The sequence below is a fragment of the Pogona vitticeps genome, chromosome 2, assembly GCF_051106095.1.
Source record: "Pogona vitticeps strain Pit_001003342236 chromosome 2, PviZW2.1, whole genome shotgun sequence".
Taxonomy (NCBI): Eukaryota; Metazoa; Chordata; class Lepidosauria; order Squamata; family Agamidae; genus Pogona; species Pogona vitticeps.
Window position 1 is genome coordinate 284,078,906 of NC_135784.1, and position 27,358 is coordinate 284,106,263.

The 27,358-nt window shown below is 40.6% G+C and overlaps 1 protein-coding gene across 1 annotated transcript in view; it reads left to right on the forward strand.

Moving 5' to 3' along the window:
* PDE4D (phosphodiesterase 4D) overlaps positions 1 to 27,358 on the forward strand; it is an 811,089-nt gene that overhangs the window by 123,317 nt on the left and 660,414 nt on the right. The window contains exon 2 of the mRNA XM_072992727.2: positions 6,261 to 6,373. Coding sequence (XP_072848828.1) covers positions 6,332 to 6,373 — 42 coding nt within the window. The 5' untranslated portion in view covers positions 6,261 to 6,331. The remainder of the gene's footprint in view (positions 1 to 6,260; positions 6,374 to 27,358) is intronic.

Here is a 27,358-nt window from a genome sequence, read left to right on the forward strand (position 1 = left end):
CCGACAGAGGTATATAAGAACAACCCAGAATGGTGGGCCCCAGTCCTAGCACAGCTCTTCTCTCACATTAATGCTACAAGAATTTTTTCCCGATGGGTGGAGCCAGAGCATAATTTTCCCAATTTACAAAAAAGGTGATAAATCCATTCCCCGGAATTACCGCCCAATCAGCTGGATATCCATTCCAAGCTTTATACCCACCTTCTTTCCCAGAAGCTGACTAAATGGATGGAGGAAAATAATATCCTTCGCCAGGAGCAAGCAGGTTTTAGGAAGGGACATAGCACAGTATTGACTTCTCCTCTGTATTTGACACAATCACTAGAAACCGCCTGTGGGATAAGCTCACAGAGACCAACATCGATAAGAGACTCCTAACTCTAATACAAGAACTATACTCCAACGCAACGTTGAGAGTAAGGATTAGGACAGACAGAAAGCTGACAGAGGAAATTCACCAGGCGAACAAAGGGGTAAAACAAGGATTACTCACACCCTTACTTTTTCACTTTTATATTAATAATATTGTAACAGCTTTAAACCATCCAGACCATTTCCCCACCCTCAATTGGGAATTATAAGATTGCAAGTCTCATACCTGTATATGCTGATGACATTGTTCTATTATCCATGAACAAAAAGAGACTGAAATGAAGCTTAAATAAGCTCCAAGAGTTTAGCCCCTAGAGCAACTAAAAATAAATTGCACAAAATCTAAAGTGATGATTTTTGGAAAGCATCCCCCCAAGTTTGGCTGGACTATAGGCGAAAACAAAATAGAACAAGTCCAAACCTTCAAATACCTGGGAGTGCATTTCGATGAGAAAAACTACTGGAAATCCCAGATACAGAGCATGAAAATATCGTTGTATGGTAGAGCAATGGAAGAGTGGAGGCTGGGCAACTTTAGTTCAAACCCTACTAAAATATAAATCCCTCTTCACATATATTTTCATTTTTTTCTGGGGTTAAAAGAATGTTGAGAGACTGGTTCTATAAATTGGATAATGACCAGGACCTGGCTTTAATTCACTCTTCAAATTTCTCTCAATGGTACCATCTGCTGAAAACAAACCACTCAGTGGTGCAACACCTACATACACTTATTTTGCCTCCTTGAGAACCACATTCACAGAACTCCACTTCCAAACCATGCCAACCACTGTCTTAGATGGCAGGTATATGAATGTCCCTAAACATCTAAGGCTATGTATCTGCGGAGCAGGTGAGATAAAGGATGTTCTCCAGTATTTACTCTACTGTCAGCTATGTCAACCCCCCCCCCCCGAGAAAAGCTCCTGGGTAACATTTTCTGTTCTCTACAGGAGGAAAGCCCTCAGGAAAAGGTGGTCAGGTTACTCTTGGACTGTGACCTTTATGTTACTTATAGAACAGTGCTATTTGCAAAAGCGGCCAGAAATATTCAAGCTAATTTTCTGAAAGCCATTGCGATCAATTGTGTGGGAGATTCCCAGATATGAACGGTCTCTTATTATTTTATATGTCTGTGATTTTATCATGATTTTATTTTACCATATCTGTATTTTAAACAATTGTGACGCCTTTTAGCTAATACAATAAACTTGAACTATATATATAGTTATATATATATAATTTCTTATGTACAGTACATTCTTTTAATTTCTTCATTATAACCAGTGGTACAATTGGAACAATTTCCACGAAATCTGAAATGAAATGTGGAGGAATCTATCAGGTTACACAGACAAATGATGGATTGGAAAATATGGGGAATAAATAACAAACACAAGAAGTATTAGAAATGGAAATAATATTTTGGTTAAAGCTTAATGAATTAAAGCTGTGGACTAAAAATTGGTTAAAAAGAAATGGTAAATCTATGGATCTTGCTAGATATGAAGAAAGGGTGCTACAGAAGGAAAAGGTAAATGAAAATAAGATAATGAAAGAGATAATAGGTACAATTTATAAAATATTAAGAGAAGCAGAAGACCAACAAGATTGTCTTAAAGCATTATGGAAACATGATTTGGGAGAGGAGATAAGTACCAAAGTGTGGAAGAATATCGTATGTCCTGATGGTCTGTTTCAGTGTGTGTAAAAAAAATTAAAACAAAAAAAGAGGAGTGGATTTATTTAATTGTGAGCTTTCATGAATTACAGTCCACTTCCTCAAATATATTCCTCAGATGTCTAAAGAGGTGGACTATAATCAATGAAAGCTCACAATGGACGTCTTTAAGGTGCCACACTTATTTTATTTATTATTTTTCCTGTGTCATGATCTTCTTGTGACCAGGCAGGTAAAATGAGGGCTGGATGATACTACTATTATGTAGAATTTTAGTTCAAGTTCCAACAGGAAAAATGTAAAATTGTACATTTAGGCAGAAGAATTCAGATGCACAAATATAGGATAGTTTGGCAATATTACACGTGGACTTCAAGCTAAACACAAATCAGTAGTATGATATAGCAGAAGGGGGGCGGATGGAAACCTTATGCTAATCCAGACTGCCTCAACAGAAATATCAAGCCCAGATCAAGGAAGTGCCACTTGATTCAGCTTTGGTCAGATACCTCACCTGGAATCCTATGTCCTTTTTGGGGCAACTACCTTTAGAAAGAGTATTGAGAAGCTAGAACATGTATAGAGGAGACCAGTTAAGATGGCAATGGTCTAACAACCAAGTCTTATGAGGAATAGTTGAAGGAGGTACAGTAGGTATGATTAGCCCAGAAGAAAAACATCAGGGGCGGTAGAATTGCCATATTCAAATCTTTGAAGGGGTGTCAAGTAGAAGATGGAGTAAGTTTGCTTTCTGTGGCTCCAGAGGATAGGAACAAAATTAATGGATTCAAATTCCAAGAACAGAGATTTTGACCAAATGTTAGGAGTAACTTCCTGACAGTAACAGCTGTTTATTCATGGAATGGGTTTTCTTGGAAAGTGGTGGAATTTGCTTCACTAGAGATTTTTAAACAGGGTTTCGAGGTTGGTGGTGTCAGCTGGCAAGCTGTTTAGGCTGTGAAATTACTGCTTTTTCAGGCGATGGGGCTTAATGACCCTTGAGGTCACTTTCAGCTTCACAGCTTCATGGTCTGGTAACATTTTTTAAAAAGCAAATAATGTTCAGCTCTGACCAAGATTTGATCAGGATAGAGTAACATCAGGTGAAATATGCATTACTAGTTTTTCAGTTTTCAAATTTAATGTGATACATCCTTTTATTGCCTGCCTGAAAGAAAGCAACGTTCGGCCCATTAAATTTAATTTAATATGTCCTTTTATTGCCTGCTTGAAAGGAACCATTGTTTGTCCCATCCTTAAGAAGCCTAACTTAATGACAGATGATTTAATGAACTTCAGACCTGTTGCTAATATCCTATTTTAGGGCAAGTTGATGGATTGAGAGGATTGTGGCAGATCAGTTACAAGCATTCTTGGAGGAAACTGATTGACTTGATCCTTTTCAGTCAGGATTCATGCTGCACCATGCCACTGAAACTGCACTGGTTGCATTGCATGATGACCTCTTAAAGGGGGCCAACAGGGGCAGAACCTTGTTGGTTGTCTTAGATGTTAACCATGGTATCCTTACCATGTCAACCATGGTATCCTGGATAGACGTTCGGGACTGGGAATCAGAAGTCTTGCACTTTACTGATTCTAGTCCTTTCTTGATAATTTTACCCCAGTGCTCCAGCTTGGAGATCCTGTCTCAGTCCCTTGGGTCCTGCATTATGGGGTCCCACAGAGACTGAGCATCTCCCAAATGCTTTTTAACATCTATGTAAAGCCCCTGGAAGAGATCATTTGATGACTGGACTCAATGGCCTTATAGGCCCTTTCCAACTCAATTATTCTATGATTCTATGAAATCAGGCCTTCTCAGTGATTACTCCATCATTGAGGAATGCTCTTCCACTGAAGGTATATCAAGCCCCCTCCTGTATTTTTAGAAAACTTGTAAAGACAGAATTCTACAAAGAACCCCTTAAAAGATACTACCAATGAGGTAATAATTTTAGGGCCTTTATACAGATATCACCAGATGAATTATTTTTCTTATTTCTTACATTGTTTTATTAATTTACATTGCTGTTTACAGGAATCATGGATGGGGTGTCATGTTTTTCTTTCTGTGTACATCGCCCAGAGGAATGGGCTGCCATTAAGTGGGGCAATATAAAAACTGAATGGGTGAATGAAGAAATGAACGAAGGAAGGAATTTATTTAAATATGATTCCGATGTTAAGCCTATAAGCAACTCTTATTAGGCTGTGACGAACAACTCACATTGCTAGAAGTCCATGGTATGAATGTCCACCATGGCTCTGGGTACCACCATTTCTTTTTAAAATGACACCATAGCTATTATGAACAAAACTTAAATGATTGCGATTTCTGTCAAGCTGGAATGCCAGGATCTTTACCATTCCTTTTCAGCTTGCTTCTGATGTTTTAGAAAAATCAGAAGACTTTGAACAGTGTTTCCAACTGAGATTGAAAGAAACTATCAGATTCCATCAGATCCTACCCTGTTCCAAAAGATGACTCAGGCAACACAGGTTGCACCATTTGAATACAAAAGCTCTTTCTGTACCAGTGGCTGAAGAAGGGGTGTGCTTGGAAATCAACATTCAGAGATGCCATGTTGCTTCTAATCTTAAGTGGCGGGGATAAGATAGGGATAAATCATTCAGTAATGTCCAAATAATCTGTCATCTTGGCTTCCTCTGTAGCTTTTAAAATAAGCAAGGTATTTGGCTGAAATAAACTTTGACCCCATCTCACAGGACTCCTCAAAGGCCAAACCAGATCGCCTCTTGAAGGCAATGTTACTGGTTTCCAGGTGAACTAGAAATAGCCATCTGGACTTAGTGCAGCTCTCGTAGTTTTCACACACACAGCATTTCATCATAGTTTTTTTTAAATAAAAAGAATAATACACAAGCAGAACATGAAAAAGTTAATTTTTTGGGTTACACCTTCCATACTCCTCCAGCCAGCATGGCCCTGTAGTACTGAGAGCTCTACAAAATTTAGGGCCAAGCATGTCTGAAGAACCATTATCTCCTCATATGACCTCCCCCAATTTCTGAGATATTCAGAGGAGGCATTTGTGTCAGTCCCACGGCCCTCACATGCACATCGGGTGAGCAAGCAAGAGAAGGTGCTCTTTTGGTGGTTTCTCCTAGATGGTGGAATGGCCTTTCCTTGGGATGGCGACTTTTATTCCAGTGGCAGGTAACAGCTTTCCTTTCTAGTTAGGCTTTCAGCAATTAAAATGGACAGAGAAAAAAAGGGACCAATTGTGGAATGTTGTACATTGATTTTTTTAAAATGATATGTTTTAAGAATGTTTTTAAATTACTATTCAGCCTAAGCTTTCAGAGTGTCTGGTAATGTTGTTACATTTTTTCACTTGTAACCAGTTACTTCTGCAGACATTGTTTTGAACTGTTGGGGACATTTTTCTAAGTGTTTTCCTGTTTTCTAAGCATATTTCTTTGCAAACAACACAGACAAAAAAGCAACTTGAAATACATGTGATAATAACATGTTCGTCTTCTGGCATGTCACAAGTAACACTGATAATATATTTTGGGAGAGTAATTAGTTACCTATTAAAAATAATATCCCAGGCCTTGTTGGCATGCTTGGAAAACGAATGACATTTCCCACTGTACAGGAAGAGCAATGATATAATATGGGAATCTATGGATATAAAATGGACATTTGCTTTGACTTGTACAAAGCAAACAAATATTTGCACAGTCTTGTTGCTTTTTTTCTTTAAAAGGAACTATTTGCTGTAACTGGCACTGGACTCCTAGGGCTGGAGAGATGTGTAAATGTTTAAGCAACTTTAGTCTAACCAATGCCACATGTGATGTTTACCCTGAGATCCTATATCAGTTTACTGGGAATAAGTCCTAACTCCTATTTTCCTTTTTCACTCATTTTAAACCCTCCCACCACCCCATTTTACAATATTTTTTTATTTGCAACTGAATTTTTATTGTGCTGGTTTGGTATTGTTGCATACCTTTGTGTTTCCATTCACTGTTATTATCAGTCTCTCTTTATCTAGCTATATACCAACTACAGAACTTTTAGATCTTAAAAATGCAAATAATGATAATAAGTTAATGAAGTTTCCAAGCAGACTTGTATGAGATTCTCTGTAATTCCTGCAAATGCACTGATCAAGATAGTACAGCATAATAGTGGAGTCTGTAAAATATTAACAGACTATTTTCTTTCTATCAGCTGGAATCTGAATGGGCAAGAGCTGGAATATCCATATATAAAATCCATAGCAGATCAGCAACTGCAGCATCATGAGCACAAACAACAATACTTTATATGTCAGGAGCAAAAGTGTAAGTAACTCATTTTACAATGCTTTGTTCCTCCTCATATGCTTATTCAAGTATTTCTTTTCATACTAATTTCAAAATTGGTGCACTGATATTTAATCAGTTTAAAAAATACCAGTCAAAACTGTCGTCTGTCATCTTTTAGATATGAACAGGTATCTTTTCATTCAAAAACCTGGTGCTAGAAAAACTTGCCTTTAGTCACACATGGCATTTAATTCCTATGCATTTTCTATTTATATTAAAATATAATGTGCTTTCTTTGTCTAAATTGTAGTCTGTAAAATGTTATAACATCTCTATGCATGCACCATCAGAAAGGGTCGTTGGCGTTAGGGTTGTGAAAACACAAAACAAAACAAAACAAAACAGTTCCTCTTGGAGTCCTCTTCATTCAGGTAGGAAGTCATCTTCATTCAGCCTCTTGTATCAAAAGTGGGAATTGACTCTGCAGGCTTTGGAGGGATGGTCAGTTTAAGGGGTAGAGGGACAAGGGGCAGCAGAAGCGCCCCCCTCTACAGCTAGTCTACTCATTTTCATGATGTAGATGGTGGTGCTAAGCATCATACTCTGTCCTCCCCTCCCTGTATTAGGCAACCAGGGAGAGAATGCTGGAGGAACTTGATTTAGACTGTGGGGTGTCAAAGGAACTTCACGCACAGATCTGTAACAAAACATTCACTGAAATTTCAAGGCAAAAACCTGAGGTCAGAGCCTGGTCTTTGTGATGTCAGAGAGTCATGGCAGGCAATGGCTAGGAGGAAAGCTTGAACTGCTCCTGGGCCAGCTGGTTGTGGAAATGGACACAATGGGAATTGGGACAAATGGTTCCAGAATATGGGTGAAACCTGGCTCACTATGTATTGGAGCAACCCAGAGCCAAATCAAATTCCTCCAACATTCTCTCCCTGGTTGCCTAATACAGGGAGGGGAGGACAGAGTATGATGCTTAGCACCAGTTTATAATATAGGGGCCACCATCTACATCATGAAAGCGAGTAGACTAGCTGTAGAGGGGGGCACCTCTGCTACCCATTGTCCCTCTACCCCTTAACCTGACTATCCCTCCAAAGTATTCAAAGGTAAATCCCAATTTTGGGGAGAAATCCCAGGGAGAAAGCAAAATGCATCCTACAGTTGCAACAGTTGCTGCCATTCTGACTAGGGCTCACATCCCATGAGGTCTAGCCAAAATGCCATTTAGCACATGTGACATATGGGAAGTTTGCCATACGGCATGTACCGTATGACACATAAGGCATTTGTTTGAGCTCTGTGTTGCTGCTGGGCTTATGGAAAGCTCACAAGGAGTTTTTTTCTCCTGGCCCTGTGCCACTGCTGCTGGGATTTATGCAACAAGATGTCTCAAGAATTGTGGGAGACGGCCAGAACAAAAATACAGAACAAAAATAAAATAAAATAAAATAAAAAAATTACAGAACTTTTAAGACTAAAACATTTATTTCTGTGTGAGCTTTCATGGGTACATTCCACTTCTTCAGACCAATGTGAAGAAATGTGTCTCAAGCTTCAACTGAAATAAATGTGTTAATCTGAAAGGTGCCACAATACTTTTATTTTGTTTTGTTCTTGAAATAGATTAATATAACAGGCTAACACACTGCCATCTTAGTTTGGGAAGATAATGTTAGTCAAACACCCACCCATTAGAAAGGCAACAAGGGGACATAGTTTCCCAGTTACTACCTTTCCTCAGAGCGTTTGGAGAATCCTGAGCCGCAGCAACAATCACATGAAGCAGCAACAGCCAACATCCGATAAGTTATTTCGGTGTCCTACCTGTCAATAGTAGTAGCAGAAGAGGTCTGATAATGTCATTCCCTGATTAGATATCAGAGCTGTCACTCAACAGAACTTTATCCTCCTCTGCCTCTTAACTCTTCTCTCTATCTGGAATTTCTCATTTTTTTTGCAAGCTTAGGAGAGATTGATCAGGAAATGTAAACCCAAAAGCATTCTTCTGAATCTCTGAGGCAGTTCTATTGGCCTCAAAGAGAGCTCACTTCATTTGAAACCATAGTTTTTCAGTTTCTGTCTGCTTTGGACTGAAGTTCCTTGGGATTGTGCTGTAGTCTAGTATATTTCTGAAGTGAGCCTATTCTTTTTTCCCTTGGATTCATGCCTTATCAGAGATCTTTCCACTGCACTGACTGGCATAGCTAGAAGATGAGAACAGTAATATGTAATGAATTAAGAGGAAAAAGTAGTGATCAGACTGTGTCTATGCAAAAGAGCTGGGGTTTCAATGCAATCATATGGAAGAACTCTTTCTCTTTTATTAATATATACATATTATTTATATTTGTCTAATGGAAGAAAGGGAACATGCAGCCCTCCACATGTTGCTGGAATGCAACTCACACCACCCCTTACTGCCCAGGGCAAGTGGGAGTCCAGCTTGAGATGAGCTTTTCATTCACCTGTTTCCCATCCCTGATCTAACATTTATCTTTTAAATTTTCTGTTTTTGAATTTGTCCTAAGGTGATAAAATCTATAAATGTGGAGGGGGGGGGGAAACTAAGGTGTGCTGACTAATCAGCTACAAACTAACTCATATTACTTATCCCCCCCCACCCCTTTTTAAACTAGCAACACTTATTGTTTCATATAACTTTTTGGCAGACACATCACTGTGCTTCTTAAATGTATGCCTGCCTTCTGGAAAGATTACCCGTATTCTTAATTACAGACAGTAGAAAATCCTAAGCACTTAATCTGTTTATATTGGGTCTTCATCAACTTCAGATGTCATTGTAGCAATAATTTCCTTCTGAGAACGGGACCCGTCAATGCAACACTAAGGAAGATTCAGGTGAGGATTTTTACCTTGGCAAGAGGACAGTTTTTATCCCATTTTTATCCTTCATAGGATTGCTTGGAAAAGTTAGTTCCTTGGATGACAGTTTCCAGAATCTTGCAGCCACTGGATACATTGGGGGGTAGCTGAGTGAGGTAACTTACATGCTCTAGGTAGTGGTTAGAGTCATTCTAAAAGAGGAAATTAAAACAATTGTTGTTTGTTAAACTGTGCCTCTCAGAGCTTGGAAACGTTACTTTTTTTTTGTAACAAAAAGTCCCAGAATCTTCCAGCCTGAAAGCTACTGTCCATGTTGACTGAGTGATTCTGGACGTTCTGCTTTAAAGCCATGCTCTTCCTGGTCCCGAAGGTGACACTGCAATTTTAAGATTTCAGTTGTACCTATAGGTGTCCTCTCCTTTCATGGGTCTCACATGGGTCTCACACATAATACTCATACATTATTCCCTAAAGATTTTTTTTCTGTAGGCATGGGTTCTATCTGTGTGAAATAGTCAGGGTTATGCTTGTCAAAGCAGAGCTGAAGGTATTGGTTCCATCTTCTCTTGTCTTTTGTTTGCTACTTTCACACGGAGACAACCATGAAAAGTGTTTTAGAGCTTAGTGTCTACTCTCCTGCCCTGTGGAATTATGCTGAAATTATATCACACTGTTCAGTAGAAGAATGTCTTTGAAATGGATAGACTACGGTTTCAAATCACAGCTTTGTGAAAGTAGCTTTATGGCAGCAGGCTGAGATGAAACTCTACATTTTCCATCATTCTGCTGAAATCCTGCTGCATATAAATGTTGGATGGATGGATGATATTAAATGACACCCCTTGCAAAGGGGTGTGTTGTGTGACTGAGTAAATGACTGAATGAGAGAGAATGCAAGAAAGAGAGTGTGTGATTACACAGCAAAAAAAAAAAAAAAAAAAAGTGAATTCACCCACCACAAAATTACACCTGGAAAATCAGGTTTTCCTGGGTACATTCACATTTACTGGCCATGTAGGGAGAGAGCAGGAAATTGACAAACAGGCTTGTTTGCAGTTTGTTAACATAGCTCTTCTGCAGCCTTCCTGATTTTCAGGAGGCATGACTACAGAAAAACTACCTTAATAAGCTGTAAGCAAAAGTCAAGTGGCAACTTACTTACTTACTTACTTACTTACTTACTTACTTACTTACTTACTTACTTACTTACTTACTTACTTACTTACTTACTTACTTACTTACTTACTGTTACATACAGCACTGATGTTACCTGTCTGTCATGGGTTTGGAGGGAAAGTTCCATCCTATGGGGAGTGGAAGGCGGGACATCAGGAGGAGGGGCTGTACTGTATATATATGTGAAGCCTGTGTGAAGTTTAGTAGAGCTGAAGAAGAAGCTGGATAAGAGCTGAGAGAAGAAGCTTGAGTGGGAGTCTGTGTGTCAGACAGGGTACTACTGTGTGTCAGTCAGTACCAACCTGATAGGTTCAGGTGTCTGTATGGTTAGCCAGAACTGATAGGTTCAGGGTCTGTGCTTCAAGTTAAGTGTTCTGTGTGAACCAAACTGTGTGTATGTATGATTGAGACTAAGCCACGTTACTGTATCTTATTCACTTGATCTTTTTATTTTTCCCTGTGTGTTATTTAATAAACCTTGTTCTTTTATTTGTTAAAAATCCATCCCTGGTCTGTGTGACTTCTTATAGGGAATGGTTGGTGGCAGCTTAGTGAAAGTGGGGCATATCCCAGTAGGTCTGGGGTTGTCACACTTACTTACTTACTTACTTTCTTTCTTTCTTTCTTTCTTTCTTTCTTTCTTTCTTTCTTTCTTTCTTTCTTTCTTTCTTTCTGTCTTTCTGTGTCTAGGGGCTGGCACACACACAGAAAAAATCACATTATTTGCAAAATCCAGCCCTCTTGGTGTTTTGTCACTGCTCGCCAGCAGCCACACCATTGTGCCAAACAACAGTATCTTTGAATATACTTTACTGAATCAGTTTAAGTAATCAAAGTAGCTGAACTAATGTGAATGGATCTGCTGTGAATAAAGCAAAATCCCCAGCAGCTGAGGAAGAAACTACGGAGGAAAGGTCTGGGCGGATCTGTGTTGACATTTATGTCTGAAAAAGGGCTGGGATTCATGGATATTTTTTTAAAAAAGGATATTGAAGAAATTAGAAAACATGATCAAGAACGAGATACACATGAAATTAAGGCAGAGCTGCACATTATCAAAAAGAACATCACAGATGTTCTTTTTGTAATCTGTTTGTTCCGTCTTTGGACATTCACAGATGAAGTGTGACACAGTTTCATCTTTTTCTTGGCAGAGTTAACATTTGCTTGAATCTTAGCTTTCATCACACTAGTTTAAAGTGCTTGTTCTTGTGCAATGAACTACATCTTCTCTCTATTTAGAATAAAATGGCTACATCTTCTTCTCTCTATTTAGAATATATTATAGTCAATAATCTATATTCTACACTCCATTCTGACACCAGGAGTGTACAATGTGGATGAGGAAGCTCATTGTTCAGAAGATATGCAATGGTGGTGGTGGTGATTCTCTGCTGTCACATTGCCCCTGATGCATGATAACTCTGTGAATTAGGTAAAAGTAACGTTTTCCCTTGACATTTAGTCCAGTCGTGTCTGACTCTAGGGCACAGTGCTCATCCCTGTTTCCAGCATTTGTCCGAAGACAATTTCCATGGTCACATGGCCAGCGCGACTAGACACGGAACACCATTACCTTCCCACCGAGGTGGTACCTATTTATCTACTTGCATTTGTTTTTGCATGCTTTCGAACTGATAGGTTGGCAGGAGCCGGGACAAGTGACAGGAGCTCACTCTGTCGCGTGGATCTTACGACTGCTGGTCTTCTGACCCTGCAGCACAGAGGCTTCTGCGGTTTAACCCGCAACACCACCATGTCCTTTAATTCTCTGTGAATTCAGGATCTACAAAACATCCAATTATCTTGCAAACTCAAAGCTGTGGTTTCCTTTCTTAAGTCAATCCACCTGATGTTCAGTCTTCCTCTCGGTGCTTTCAACTCTTCTCAGGATTATTGTCCTTGTATTTCCAATACTGAACTACTGTCTGTGTTAAATGATTAGTGTACTGCTAAATTGTACTTTATTTTCTGAGCTCCAAGGGCAATCTGAATAAGGTCCATTATTCTTGGGAAAGTAAGGACCTAAGAATCTATTAAATATTGGCACAGTATGTATGCTGTTCCTAATAATTGCCCCTTTTTTAGTTCTGATGGTAATATTTCTGAGATTTGCAACTGCTTTTAATACTGTGTGAAATTTCTTGATATTGTTCCCGAAGTCCCAATGACTACAGGAACCAGTGAAGTGTGTTTCATCCACAAGCGAGATGTTTCGATTGCCAGCTCTCTGTACTTCGATAGTTTTCCAATTCTTTATTTTCAACTCTGGCATCCCCTGGAATTGCAATGTCAACGATCCAGACATTTTTTTTCATTCTTTTATTACTATGGCTGGTGTGTTATGTTTAAGGTTATCTGTTTGGATCTGGAAATCCCACAAGGATCCTGACATTATTGTTTTCTGACACCTTCTCTACCTGATGTTCCCATGGGTTTTTGGAGGCTGGAAAGTTATATTTTTTGCATAATAATCAGTGCACTAATTCTACCACTATCATGTTTAATTATGTAATCTGTTTGTGCAGTCTTTGGACATTCACAGATGAGGTGTGACACAGTTTCATCTTTTTCTTGGCAGAGTTAACATTTGCTTGAATCTTAGCTTTCATCACACTAGTTTAAAGTGCTTGTTCTTGTGCAATGAAAATCAAGACTTTGGTTTCTCTCTTAATGGTCCCCAGTTTTAGCCATGCCCATGTTGAATTATTATCATGCCTTCCATCAATATTTCTCAGGTGTTGTCCATGTAGTGGTTTATTTTTTCCAACTGTTTAATTTATTTTCAAATAGTTGTTTCTTATATTGAGCCTTTGTTTCTGTTGTTTTCAAAATATTTTCCATGTTCACCACCTTTAATAATTTTTCTCTACCTGTACTGATACAATCATTTAGGCTTCTTTTTCATCCTCTACTGCCTGTTCTATTTGCAGTAATCTATGGCCTTCAATTTTTCATGATAGATATATTCTCTCTACATTACTTTTTAGATGTATGGAATGATGTTCATTAGTTTCAGTGATTCTTGATCCAGTTATTCTAATGAATGTTGGGTTTCATCTATTATTCCAGTTGGGTATCTGATTACTAGAACTGCTGATATGTTTATGGCTTTGATTGTATTTCCACCATTTAATGTTGATGTTAAGATTTTCCGCAGTCTTCTGATATATTCCTTTTCAGTGGATTCTTTAACTTTTGTGTGCAGGATCTTATCTGCTTCTAGTATTCCCAGATATTTATAATTCCACCGATAGTAAGTGCTGTGATTCTAATGGGAGCGGGCTCAAATTGAACAAACAAACAAGCAATGTTCATCACTTGATAGTGATTCCATCTCCATGGAACATGTTGCATATAGTTTTAGGTTCTCCATGGATAACAGATGACTGCTTGTTCTGAAATGTTGTTGTTGTTTAGTCATTTAGTCGTGTCCGACTCTTCGTGACCCCATGGACCAGAACATGCCAGGCCCTCCTGTCTTCCACTACCTCCCAGAGTTTGGGCAAATGTTCTGAAATATGGTAGCCCAATCCAATTTTATTTAAAATTATTGACATGGAATTAGTGAGATGTTAAATGGCAGTGGTGACAAAGAATCCCCTTGAAATGTTCCTCTTTTGATGTTGTGTTTACTAATTTCTTCACATAGGGCATTTTTAGCAGGTGTTAATCCAGCTGTGTGGCAATGAGTCAAATGCCTTTTTATTGTCTATGTAGGCCATGTTGAGATTTTTTTTGCATTCTTTAGTATCATTTTATCAATAAGCAGTTGATCTTTCATGCCTCTTGACTTTTTAAAGTTCCCTTTCTGTTCAGTTGGGTATAGGGAGTTTTCAATTAAATATATATTGATCTTGAAAGTACTCCTGTGAGGAGCTTGAACATTGTTGGAAGGCATGTAACAGGTCAATAATTACTGGGTTCATTGCCCTTTTGATTATTGTTTATTATCAGAAATGTGAGGCCTGTTATCTAATCTTCAATTGTAGAATTTTGAAGTAAGTGATTAAATTGCACTTCTATACCTTGATGGGGACTTGTTAAATACTTGAACCAAAATCCGTGCAGCTCATCTGGACCATGATGATGATGATTCCTGGGTTTTTGGGTGGGGGACAAATTTAGTAAAGAAAAAATACAGGTTTGAACCTTCTTCTACCTGCACACTGATCCAAACTGGAAAGAAAAGAAGCTATGAATATGTGATGAAACCCAACTGAAGAAGAGATGAAGTCTCAGGGTGTGGGGATAAAAGAGTTTTATTCAAAGCTGTTTTTGAAAAGCCCCAAGAGATCTTTTCATGAAGAAAATCCTTTATTTCCTACATGTTCCACATCCTACATATTTATCTCTCTTTTAACAGCTCAGATTTTAATGGACAATTAAATGTGGTTGTGTGATACATTTAGTTTACTATGTAGTTTGACCCCAAACATGTACTACAGTGGACCCTCTACTTACGGAATTAATCCGTATTGGAATGGTGTCTGCAGGTTGAAAAGTCTGTCGGTCGAGTCTCCATTGACCTACAATGCATTGAAAACCGATTAATCCCGTAACTGGCCATTTTTGTTCCATTTTGGTTTTTTTCTGGTCTGTAAGTCGATTATCTGGCTGCAAGTCGAACCTAAATTTTGCAGCCAGAGAAGTCTGTAACTCAAAAAGTCTGTAAGTCGAGCCGTCTGTAAGTCGAGGATCCACTGTACACTTCACCAGAGAGGAGAGCTCCATATGGCATTATGATGTATGGCAGCAAACATACATTTCTTATAACATTTGCCCTTAAGCAAAAGGGTTTAATCAGTTTGTATCATAAATGTTAAGACTTATTTTCACCAGAATGCTTATCTTTTATCAATGTCTCCCTGTTTCTTTCATTTGCATATTAATATGTACAGCAGGAAAAGAACATTTTTAGAGGACTGAATATGCAAATATTTCAAAACAGCCCTGGCAGTTGATCTTGACAGGTATCTTCAGACATGGTGTCATAATTTATCACAATAAACGAGAGAAGAAAAAGATGCAACAGTTTCTGGAATTCCTTGATCCTGCACTACGCATATTGTATTTCCTGTTCAATGAGACTGTTCTCAAAAGTAATGACAAACTAGCTAATGAATCACAAGATGAATCTAATGGATTTTAGAAGAGAGAATGGAGACTTAATTTGCTCTTCTCTTCTTCATTTCTATTTTTCTCTTCTGCACTTCTGTCTTTTGTCCCCATCATGGTTTAATGGAGTAGCTCTTGAAAATTCTTTGCTAAATTTCTATGGTTTCAGCTTTGCCTTACTCTCAAGTAGGCTTGTAAAAAGAAAAAGATGAGGCACAATGCTGTACAAAACTTTTGAAAGGCTTGGATTTCTCAGAATTATGGACTTCCAAAAGCTTCCTCGTATTACAGTGTTCTGAGTTCTTGAAAAACACTTTGGATGGTTTACTTTGAATGTGTGCACATGTTAAAAATCTTTATTTAAAAAAGATTAATATACTCTAGTACAATCAACTGAGCCACTAACTAACTGACTTTTCAGCTAGATAAAAATACCTAGTGATGCCTTATATGTGCGATGTTTTAATAATAAGTTTGATAGTGTGGCAATATAGTATAATAGTTCCAGAATTCTTAGGTACTTATATATGTCGAAAGAAAAAAATGTTTCAACCAAGCAATTCTTCTTCTTTACTTTTTGTTTTTCTTTTGCCTGATATGCTGTCACAGACTAACATGGCCCACCTTTCTAAAACTACAAATCTAACTAGTTGATTCCAAGTGGGTTCTAGAACAAATCAAGACCAAATACTATCTAGAAGCAAAAATAATGATTATTGCATTTTGGGCACATCATTAGAAGATAAGACATGCTGGAAAAGACCACAATGCTGAGAAAGTTGAAGGCAGCAGGAAAAGAAGAAGCCCAAATGTGACTTAATAAAGAAAGCTAACTCCTTGAATTTGTAAGAGGCGAGTAAGGTTAATAGTAAGACATTCTGAAAGCTGCTTATTCATATTGTTATCAATACATAAGAGACAACTTGAGAGTATGTAACAACAACAACAATAGTTGATTCCAAGTTCTGGACAGAAAACTCTATTTAAGAGGCATCCACACTAGAGGTGGGGGTATTTGTATACGAATAAGAATGTCCCCATGAAGCTGGAGTTAATGAGGGTTTGGCCCCTGGGGCTGGACTGTCCACTCACACATCCACCACCACCAGCGGCCCCGCTCATCCTTCCAGTCGCTCCCGAGCGTTGTTCTCTTCCTAGTCAGCTAGCCACTCCTGGCAGAGGGAGGAAGGACATGTCTCCCTGCATGGCTACTGTGTGGCTAGTTGTATGATGCTTCAGAGTGATTGGAAGGAAGAGAGGGGCCTCTGCCACCAAATGCATGAGTGGATGGTTAACTCTTGTTGTCCAGGGATATTAATATATGAATACCCCCATCTCTAATCCACACCATCATGGTTATATAGGAACATGTTTTAATATTGATGACCAGAAGCAAGCTAGCAGTTTACTTTCTTCTTGTTTCCTGTCCTGGATGAATCAAGTCTTTGGCATGGTGGAATCATTAAAAAAATAGAAGGAAGGAGTGGGGAGAAGGAAGGACAGTATAAAAAATGTACCAAAAGTTGAACACCACTATGCTACAAGCTTGATAAATAGAAAGAGGCAAAGCTGCTCCTGATAAGTCATAGACTACCTTGCCAACTAATTCCAAAGTATGAAATGAGAAAATAAGAATGGGGATGAAATGAACACAGTGGAACAGATGTGCAGATATTTTTCAAACAGTGTGGAAGAGATGCAAGGACGAAGTACCTGCACGTAATCTTCTCTTCCCTTTCATCTTTGTCAGAGTTCACATTCTGTTCCTCTGGTTGATTGGGTTGCTGGATTTATGTGTCATGTTGGGCCATTCCACAATTTCTACAGCTCCCATCTAGTGTTATCATTTTATTTTCCTTTTTCCTCTCGTTATTCTGCTTTCAACTTTTCAGTGGTTTTCCTTTTTGGTTTTTTAAAAAACTATCAAGCAGGAGCTTGCTGACAATTGGCTAACCGTGACATGAGTAGGTGACAGAAATAAATCTTTCTACTACCACTTTATTGGAACTTGAAAAATTACTTCTTTGGACTACAATATCAAAATTGCCTAGCCAATAACAGAAACAAAATAAAACATACTGTCTTGCCCACTAGAAGGAAAGGACATGCTAGACACTTCCTGATCTAAGAAGAATGTTTGAGCACCTTGTTTCTGGTGTTGCTGCTAGGTTTTGGTGGCAGTAATAATGGTTAAACCAGAGAACAAGAGAGCAGTAGGGAGTCTTTTAATAGCAGCCAAGATGGTGATGATGGAGAGAAAGTTAAGACTTTCAATACAGGAGCAGCTGACAAAAACATGGAAATGGCTAACAGAGAAAACACAGGCAGAACATAGCATTTTACAAATCATGATGGGAACTCTTGTCAAGCTTGTAAAATATATTTTACAAGCTTGATAGCTTAGTCTGGAGAGAGCTGAATATGATGGAGAAGTTAAAAGTTAAGTTTTAGATAAATAGAGTTAAGAAAGATCCATTTGTTTATATCAGTGATTGATATTGGTAAAAGGGTTAGCTGTGCAACACATAATTGCAACAATCCTATTCTGCACCAATTTCCTTGGAAAAGTTTTCTTTTCTGCCACTGCTGATAAATGCTCAGTGACATCATCCCAATGTGAGGAATGAGAATGTTCCAGGATTTCCTGGCATAGGCTTCATGACAGCTGATTAGGGTGGCGGAATGCCAGAAAGAGCTGCATTGATGAGAAACAGTGTCCATTACTGTGAGCTTAGACTGACTGGGCATGGGCAAAGTAAGGACAGGACACCTGGAGGACAAAATATCTGAGATGTCCCTCTATGACAAAGAGCATGCATGGCTTGCAAGAATGCAACACAAAGGCTTTAAGCAACAACACAAAATGATGGTTTACAAATTCAATTTCAGCACAGTTGAGTAATCATGATGCATTTTGTGAATGCAACTTAAGGTGAAATCCTAACTAGCCAAGATGACTCAGGGCTGGTTGAACTGACATTAAATCAACCAAGGGTATTCTGAATCCAGTCCCCTAAATCCAAACCCCAAAATGCTGGAACTCTACACTAACCCTGCCTAATTTTGTGGCAACCTAGAAATTCTGAATCTTGGCTGAGTGGGGTTGATCTCGTGACATTCAGTTCCTCCCCTCCTGCTGCCATTCATTACTCCTTTTTGGGCTGTTCTGTTGGCCAATCACAGCCAGCACAGCAGTTGTGCCAGCAGATCCAAGATCAGCCAGCACAGAAGCAGTTGTGCGGTACGAAGCTTTCCATCTGTTGCAAAACCGCTATAGCCCCAGTGTGTATTTTTGAGTTTGGATTGCACTACCTCTTCGTTAATTTTACTTTGTGTTACATTTCCAGCCATAGTAGTTTTTCTGATTAGGAAATTAGAAGATGCAATTACAGGTATTGTTGCTAGTTGTATCTCTGTAAAAATGAATTCACATTACATTTTCATCCTGTAGTTAAGAGCATGCACTAGGAAACAGGGAGGCTGCTGCTGTTTACCTGTAAAGTGGAAATATCTTTGCAACCTGTCCCAAAGATAATACAGTGGTGCCTCGACTTACGAACGTCCCTACTTATGAACATTCGACTTACGAACAGCTCCGGTCACAACATTTTGCTTCAACTTGTGAATGGAGCTTCCACTTACGAACAGAAACAGGGAAAAAAGGCGGGCAATTCAGATTTCTAACTGTAGGTGGTGACGAGGCTGCTTATTTGTATTATAGCTCTTTCACTTTCAGCAGTTAGAGAGTGTGTTGTCGGAGGCTTGGGAGAGCCTCCTTCTGCTTCGGAGTGTGTGTGTGTGTGTGTGTGTCTGTTTCTGTGTCTGTGTCTGTGGGTGAATCTGCAGGGAGGTAAGCTGCTGTTGTCTCCTTTTAAAAAACTGTTCTGGGTGGGCTTTGGCTGGGGCGGGTATATTTCTGTGCTGTGTTGTTGGTGGCTTTGCTGTTTATTTTTGGAGGTTTTTTTCCTTCTTCTTAAACCTCAGCAATGGAGGTAGCTTTATTTTTTGTTTATGGAGTTTTTCTTTTTCTTCTTAAACCTCAGCAACGGAGCCCCTTCCAACCAGGCTTGCTGTGTTGTTTTATTTTATTTTTTTTGGTGATTCCCCCCCCCCCGGCTGGAACAGATTAATCAGTTTTCAATATATTCTTATGGGAAATGGTGCTTCAACTTACTAACATTTTGACTTACGAGCACCATTCCAATATGGATTACGTTCATAAGTCGAGGCACCACTATATTTAATTTATTTCTATACATTTGATGAAGAACATAGATTTCTCTGTTACAGTTCAAGGGAACACATGAGAGCTGTGTCTCAGAGAATTCTAACCACTTCATCAAACTATAAATCCTACTATTCCATAAATAGAATCCCTGGCCATTAAAGTGGAATTAAGTGCTGAAACTGTGTAACGTAGATTCACCTCCAGACAAAACCAGTGTTTTAGCACATTCAGGTAAGAGCTTGACATCTGTAAGAAGCAAGAAGGATATCAATCAATATATTGCATTAAAGGGATTTGGGATTTATAGTGTACTCTAGAAAGTGATTACTTAAGGAGGGTGATTTTGGGGTATCTAGAGTCATGCATGCCAGATGCTAGAGAACATGCTGTTACAGGAATAGGCAAAGTGGGAACCAAATGGTGTGGGGAAAAATGGGGGTGTACAAAGGAAAGGCTAGAGCAACTCTTGAAAGGAACTGTTCCCCAGACAAATAGAACAATCAGTTTCAACACTATGGAGCAGATGGCAGTGGCAGCAGCAAATGTCACAGGAGAATCAAGAGGCTAGTTTCTACTCTGTATGCTCATGTTGCCTTAGAAAAAAGTACCAGAATGGAAACAAGGGTTGGTTTGATTGATGATTGGTTATGGCCTTTTGACCAGTCATGATAATGACCTTTTATCAGTGTCTCCAGTTATCAAAATATTTTCTGATGCAAGAAAAGCAACTCTAAAGTGTTGAGAATAATGGGTCCATGTTATAATCTACAATCTGCTCGTGTGCATTTTTTTAAAAAATGTATATAACATCCAATAATAACTTCACAGTATGGGATGCAGCTTGATTCATTCCCTCTATTCTGGCATTCTATTGCTTTTAACCTCAAGCAACCCACAGTTTTCCAGCTGTGCCTCCAAACGTGTTTGTATTCAGGTTATTCAGGTGGCTGCCAGTTGCCTGGGTGCTTCAAAGTATTAAATCCATTAAATGTTGTCTGCAAACATCATGCAGTGACTATAATGCATCAGGAAAGCTGGTGTCTTGCATGCATAGTATACATTTGCACTGTTACTCTGTTGCACTTTAAGAACCTGGCAAAGGGAGGCAAGGCTAACTCAAGTGATGAAACCCTCACGAGCCAGGATAGGAGATCTAAATCCCCAAGAGGTAACATTTTTGGAGAATTCAGACAGAACTAGACCTACAATTCAGACTTTCTACAATTACAACTTCTTACAACTGGAACAAAGAGAAGAAAGCATCCCATGCTCTCTCTCTCTCGTGAACCACAATGTAGAGAAGCAGAAGTGACAACATGCTTTAGTTGTTTGTTGGTGCCATTTAACAGAAATGGAAATTTCTTCCATTGGAGGGACCTTGAGATTCAACAGGGTCAGGAAAAACATGACAATACAAATATATGTTTTACTTTATTTTGTCTGATTTTCTTTTAGTTCTCTTCAACTTTAAGCTGTAAAATGTGAAATGGCTTCACTAATCCAAATGCATACTATGAAGCAGGAGTAAAGGTATTTTTAAAAAGCCAGAAAGGACTGCTGTTCTTTAGTCAACTGGAGGCAATGAAACAATTCCAAGTGTGATATGAATAACAATTCGGCAATATATGTATTCAACTGAGCAAAACTGTGAAATGCAGAATTATGACTTTATCCTTGTACTTCTTATCCAGTTATCCTCTTGTTTCCCTGTCATACAACCCATCTGCCATGTTCTTTTACCAGAGGCCTTCTGAACACAGTGTGATCACACATAGGCAATGAGTTGTAATTGCAAGGTGCAAGGATGAGTGAAGGATTCTGTTCTGAGTTATATAGCATGGGAATTCTATAATGTATTCTATTTTGGTTCATTTCTAATTTTTATAGGCTACCGTGACAGATTTGCCTTGGAAATATTAGACTTGAATGTTTAAGCTGATGTATGCCTGTTGTATTTTAGGAGCGGGTGGGCTGTGTATACATTTCTTTAAGGAATTCATGGTTCAAAAGATTAGTGAGCCTTTTACTCCTCCTGAATCCTCTCTGGCAATGTATGTGTGCTTGGGGTGCTATTTTCTCTTTCAACTTGCTGTCAGTGCTATAGTGTATAAGGTATTGGATGAATTCTGGAGCTTCCTCTTACATACATACTTTCCCACTTGCTGTGATGTTTAATAAAAATAGGTACATAATTGCAGAGATCTCCCCAGTGCTCCTAATGCTTTTGTATGATGAGAGCACCTTCTATTGCTTTGTGGTAATGGCACCTTGCATGCCACACAGGGCCAACTGGCTCTTCTTCTCTTAGGTGAAATGGGGCAGGAGATTTTATTATTATTATTATTATTATTATTATTATTATTATTATTATTATTATTATTATTATTATTATTATTATTATTATTATTATTATTATTATTATTATTATTATTATTATTATTATTATTATTATTATTATTATTATTATTAATTTAATTTATATGCCGCCCACACTACCCAAAGGTCTCTGGGTGGCTTACAGCATTTAAAATACAATAAAGATATGTACAATTAAAATACAATTAAAATATATATAAAATTGCCATCAGACCCACAGTTAATATTATTTCAGTTAAAAGCCTTCTGGAACAGGTTTTGACCTGGCGCCGAAATGTCATCAGTGTCGGCGCCAGACGAATTTCAGTTGGGAGGGCATTCCATAGTCTGGGGGCAGCTGCCGAAAAGGCCCTTTGTCTGCAAGCCGTCCCTCTTACCTCCTTAAAGAACGGCTCTTTCAAAAGGGCCCCCTGGCTAGATCTTAACTGCCGGGTAGGTTCGTATAGAAGGAGGCGGTCCTTCAGGTATCCAGGGCCCAAGCCGTTTAGGGCTTTATATGTCAAAACAAGCACTTTGAATTGGGCCCGGGCAGCAACTGGTAGCCAAAGTAATTTAATCAGAACTTGTACAGAATCGGCTTGATATGTTCCCTGGCGGCCACACCACTTACCAGCCGCGCCGCTCGATTCTGAACCAGTTGCAGTCGCCGGACCGTCTTCAAAGGCAGCCCCACGTAAAGCGCATTGCAGTAATCTATACGGGATGTTACCAGTGCATGTGTAACTGTCATGAGACTCCGCTCGTCCAGGTAGGGCCGTAGCTGGTATAGTTTCCGCAGCTGGAGGAAGGCGCCCCTGGCCACCGAGTCCACCTGGGCTTCCAGTGTTAGACTGGGGTCCAGGAGCACCCCCAAGCTGCGGACCCTGTCCCTTAGGGGGAGTGTAACCCCATTCAGGGCAGGGAGATGGCCCTCCAGCCTGTCTGGCGAAGCACCCACTAACAGCACTTCCATCTTGTCTGGATTGAGTTTCAATTTATTGACCCTCGTCCAGTCCATTATCAGGTCCAGACATGAGTTCAGCACAGAAACCACCTCACCTGGATTGGTGGAAAACGAGAGGTAGAGCTGAGTGTCGTCAGCATATTGCTGACTCCTCAGCCCAAACCTCCTGATGACCTCTCCCAGCGGTTTCATGTAGATGTTAAACAGCATGGGGGACAGTATCGAGCCCTGAGGAACCCCATGACATGAATGCCATGGGGCAGAGCAACTGTCCCCCAGCACCACCCTCTGGACACGGTCAGCCAGGAAGGAGCGGAACCACCGTAAAACAGTGCCCCCAACTCCCAACCCAGCCAGCCTATCCAGAAGGACACCATGGTCGATGGTGTCGAAAGCCGCTGAGAGGTCCAGGAGTATCAACAGGGTCACACTCCCCCTGTCTCTCTCCCGGCAAAGGTCATCATACAGGGCGACCAAGGCAGTCTCTGTACCAAAACCCGGCCTGAAACCCGATTGAAATGGATCCAGAAAATCCGTTTCATCCAGCAGCGCCTGGAGTTGCCCAGCCACAACCCGCTCCAACACTTTGCCCAAATAAGGGAGGTTCGCTACTGGTCGGTAGTTAGCCACCAGCCTTGGGTCCAGGTTTGGCTTTTTAAGGAGTGGTCGAATTACCGCCTCTTTCAAGGTGGTAGGGACCACTCCCTCTCTCAAAGAGGCGTTCACGGCCTCCTGGACCCAGGTGCGACCCCCCCTGGCTGATCTTCTAATTAGCCAGGATGGGCAAGGGTCGAGCGGAGTTGTGGTAGAACGGACAGATCCAAGCACCCTGTCCACATCCTCAGGTCTCAACAATTGAAACTCATCCATTAATACCTGACCAAAGCACGGTGCGCTGGACACATCCTCTGATTCTGCAGTAACTGTGGAGTCCAACCCACTGCGAATCTGAGCGATTTTTTCCTCAAAATGGATGGCAAACTCATCACAGCGAACTGATGAGCAGTCCAGGACTTCCACCGGATTTCCCGGTTGAAGAAGATCCTGGACCACCCGAAACAGCTCGGCTGGGCGACATTCTGAGGAAGCAATACGGCTGGAGAAATATTGCCGTTTCGCCAGCCGTATTGCCACGAAATAGGCCCGATAATGGGCTCTAAGTCGTGTTCGGTCGGACTCCCAGCGGGATTTCCTCCACCTGCGCTCCAGCAGTCTCCCCTCTCGCTTCATCGCCCGCAGTTCAGAAGTATACCAATGGGCTGTCTGGGCTCGGCGAGCAGGGAGAGGGCGCTTAGGCGCAATCGTGTCAACAGCCCGGGTCATCTCCTTATTCCATAGGGTGACCTGAGCTTCGACAGGAGCGCCGACCATATCAGACGGATAATCCCCCAGAGCATTCAGGAATCTATCTGGATCCATTAGTCTCCGAGGGCGGATCATCTTAATAGATCCCCCACCCTTGCAGAGGGAAGAAGAAGCTAATAGACTAAACTTGACCAGGAAGTGGTCTGACCATGACAATGGGGTCACAACCAACCCCTCCACATCCAAACCACCATCTTCCAGTCCCGTTGAGAAAACCAGGTCCAAGGTATGGCCCTTCTCATGCGTTGGGCTGATGACACATTGAGACAGCCCCATGGTTGTCATGGTGGCCATGAAGTCCTGAGCCGCCCCAGTCAAGGGAGCCTCAGCGTGAATGTTCAGGTCCCCCAGCACCAACAGCCTGGGAGTCCTCAACACCAGGTCCGAGACTACCTCCGTCAGCTCAGGCAGGGAGACTGGTGGTACGCAGCAGGGTGGGCGGTACACCAACAGAATCCCTAACCTGTCTCGCGAGCCCAACACACAATACAGGCCCTCGAGACCTCCTCTCAAAGGGATAGGAAGCCTGGTCAAGGAGATAGAACTCCTATAGACTATAGCAATTCCCCCTCCCTGACCCTCCGAGCGACCTTGGTGCTGGACCGAGTACCCAGGCGGATACAGCTGGGAGAGGGGAACACCACCCTCCTCTCCCACCCAGGTCTCAGTAATGCACGCCAGGTCAGCCCCCTCATCCAGAATTACATCATGGATGAGGGCAGTTTTATTTTGTACTGACCTGGCGTTCATCAACAGCACCGTGTGGCTCGAGGGTTTGCTGATATGGTCACCTGATACCATCTGGTTGGGAGTAGGACTAGAAGAGGGGATAGATGTAAGATATCTAACCTCTCTTCTCCTACGCGGGCATGTTCTACCCCCACCGCCATTCCTTCCCCTACCCAGCACCACCTCAATGGCTGCCCCCTCCAACGCCCTCCCCCCTTCCTGTTCCATTAGATCCACTGTGGGTCTCTTCTTAATTGATGGCAATTAAAAACAATTTAAAAAACATTTAAAACATATATAAAATAAAACATTTCTAAAGCCCCTTCTCTCCCCCCCACCAAGTCATGTGGCTCATGTTGAGAGGAATGAGGCAGCCTGGAGCAGCAGGACCTGGTCCTGCAGACACAGAGGGGGCCGAGCAGCTCTTCTGGAAAAGAGGGCTGGCATCCAGCAGGGGCCGAACCACAGTCCACTGCCTCTCACCCAGTGGCTGTGGCCGGCCGATGGTCCCTGGCTTCCTCCTCACGCAGGCACGCTGGTCTGGTCAGGTCCCAAAAGCAGCTCTGGCTAAGAGCTCTCTCTCTCCCTAGGCCAGGTGGCTGGTGTTCGAAGGGAATGAGGCAGCCTAGAGCAGCAGGACTTGGTCCTGCAGACACAGAGGGGGCCGAGCAGCTCTTCTGGAAAAGAGGGCTGGCATCCAGCAGGGGCCCAACCACAGTCCACTGCCTCTCACCCAGTGGCTGTGGCCGGCCGATGGTCCCTGGCTTCCTCCTCACGCAGGCACGTGGCTAAGATTAAGATGTGAACATAAAAAGAGCCAAGAATGTCAGACCAAAAGCTGTATCTAGTCCATCATTCATCACCATGGTGAGCAACCAGATGCATATGGAAAGCCCACCAGGCAGCATGTCTTGCTCCTGTTTCTCCAACTAGTATTGAAAGGGGTATTGACTCTGCTACTTGGATTGGTCCAAAATCTCTTGCTGCCTGAAGCTGAAAGCAAAGTGCCACTCCTCCTCAACATCATGTTATCATGTTACTGGGACAGAATTATCCCCACTCAAGTTCTTCAACAAAGGGAAGGAGAATGAGTCCCTTTGGCAGTGGTGCCCATCCCTGTCCTATCAGAGACTGTAAGGATGTGATGGAGCACTGGCATGCATATTTCATGTCCCAGAAGGAGAAAGATTTGATGGCAGCAAAGACAGCTATGACCACGATATGTGTGCATATGCATTTGTGTCTGTCTGTCTGTCTGTCTGTCTGTCTCTCTCTCTCTCTCTCTCTCTGTGCGTGTGTGTGAGAGAGAGAGCCACAGCGCTCTAGACATGTCCTTGAACTTAATGGTACTTCCTTCTGAGTAGGCAAATCTAGAATTCTACTATCAAAATTGTGATTCTGTGTTTTGGGGTTAAAAACATCAAGCAGCTTGAAATTCATAATAAAATCATGAGTTCGTAACACTCACTAAAATCAACATGCTTCTGAAAAGACAGTCTCAAAAGTGTTGAGGAAGAAAGAACTAGAAAAAGAAGTAGAAAAGTTCAGATATTAGTGAAATAAATAAATAAATAAATAAATAAATAAATAAATAAATAAATAAAAATAAATAAATAAATAAATAAATAAATAAATAAATAAATAAAGAAAGAAAGAAAGAAAGAAAGAAAGAAAGAAAGAAAGAACATTCAAAAAGTATATATGAGGGAAACACTCACATTGAAATCCATGTGATTTTTGTATTTGCTCTTTTTAAATTTTTCTATGTGTATGTTTGAACTGACAGGGAAATGAAACAAAACAACCTTTACAGGTGGGAAAGTGAGAAATTGAGATTAAACCAAAGAGTCAAAATTCTCTTGTTTGGTGATGGTGCTAATGGAATAATTTTTGGAGGGGAACTGCCTCAACAAATCACTTACAGACATTATTTGTTGAGTGCTCAGTTGTGTGATTCAATGTGCAACAGATAATGTCTGTGGTGGTTTCTTAAACTTGAGGCAGCTCTCCTCCAAAGGTTATACCTCTAGCATTACACTGGCATAATTATGCAAAGGGATTTTGAACAATAATTAGGTTTAAAGAACAAGAAACAGACAAAGGTTGTAAAAGGTACTTTTGGGGACTTTAATACTGGCATTCCCAGTCAGCATGATCATATAAGGCATTCACACATGGGTAAGATTGCTATTGAGTCACTTCTTTATAAACCCCAACATGAAATTTGCCCAAG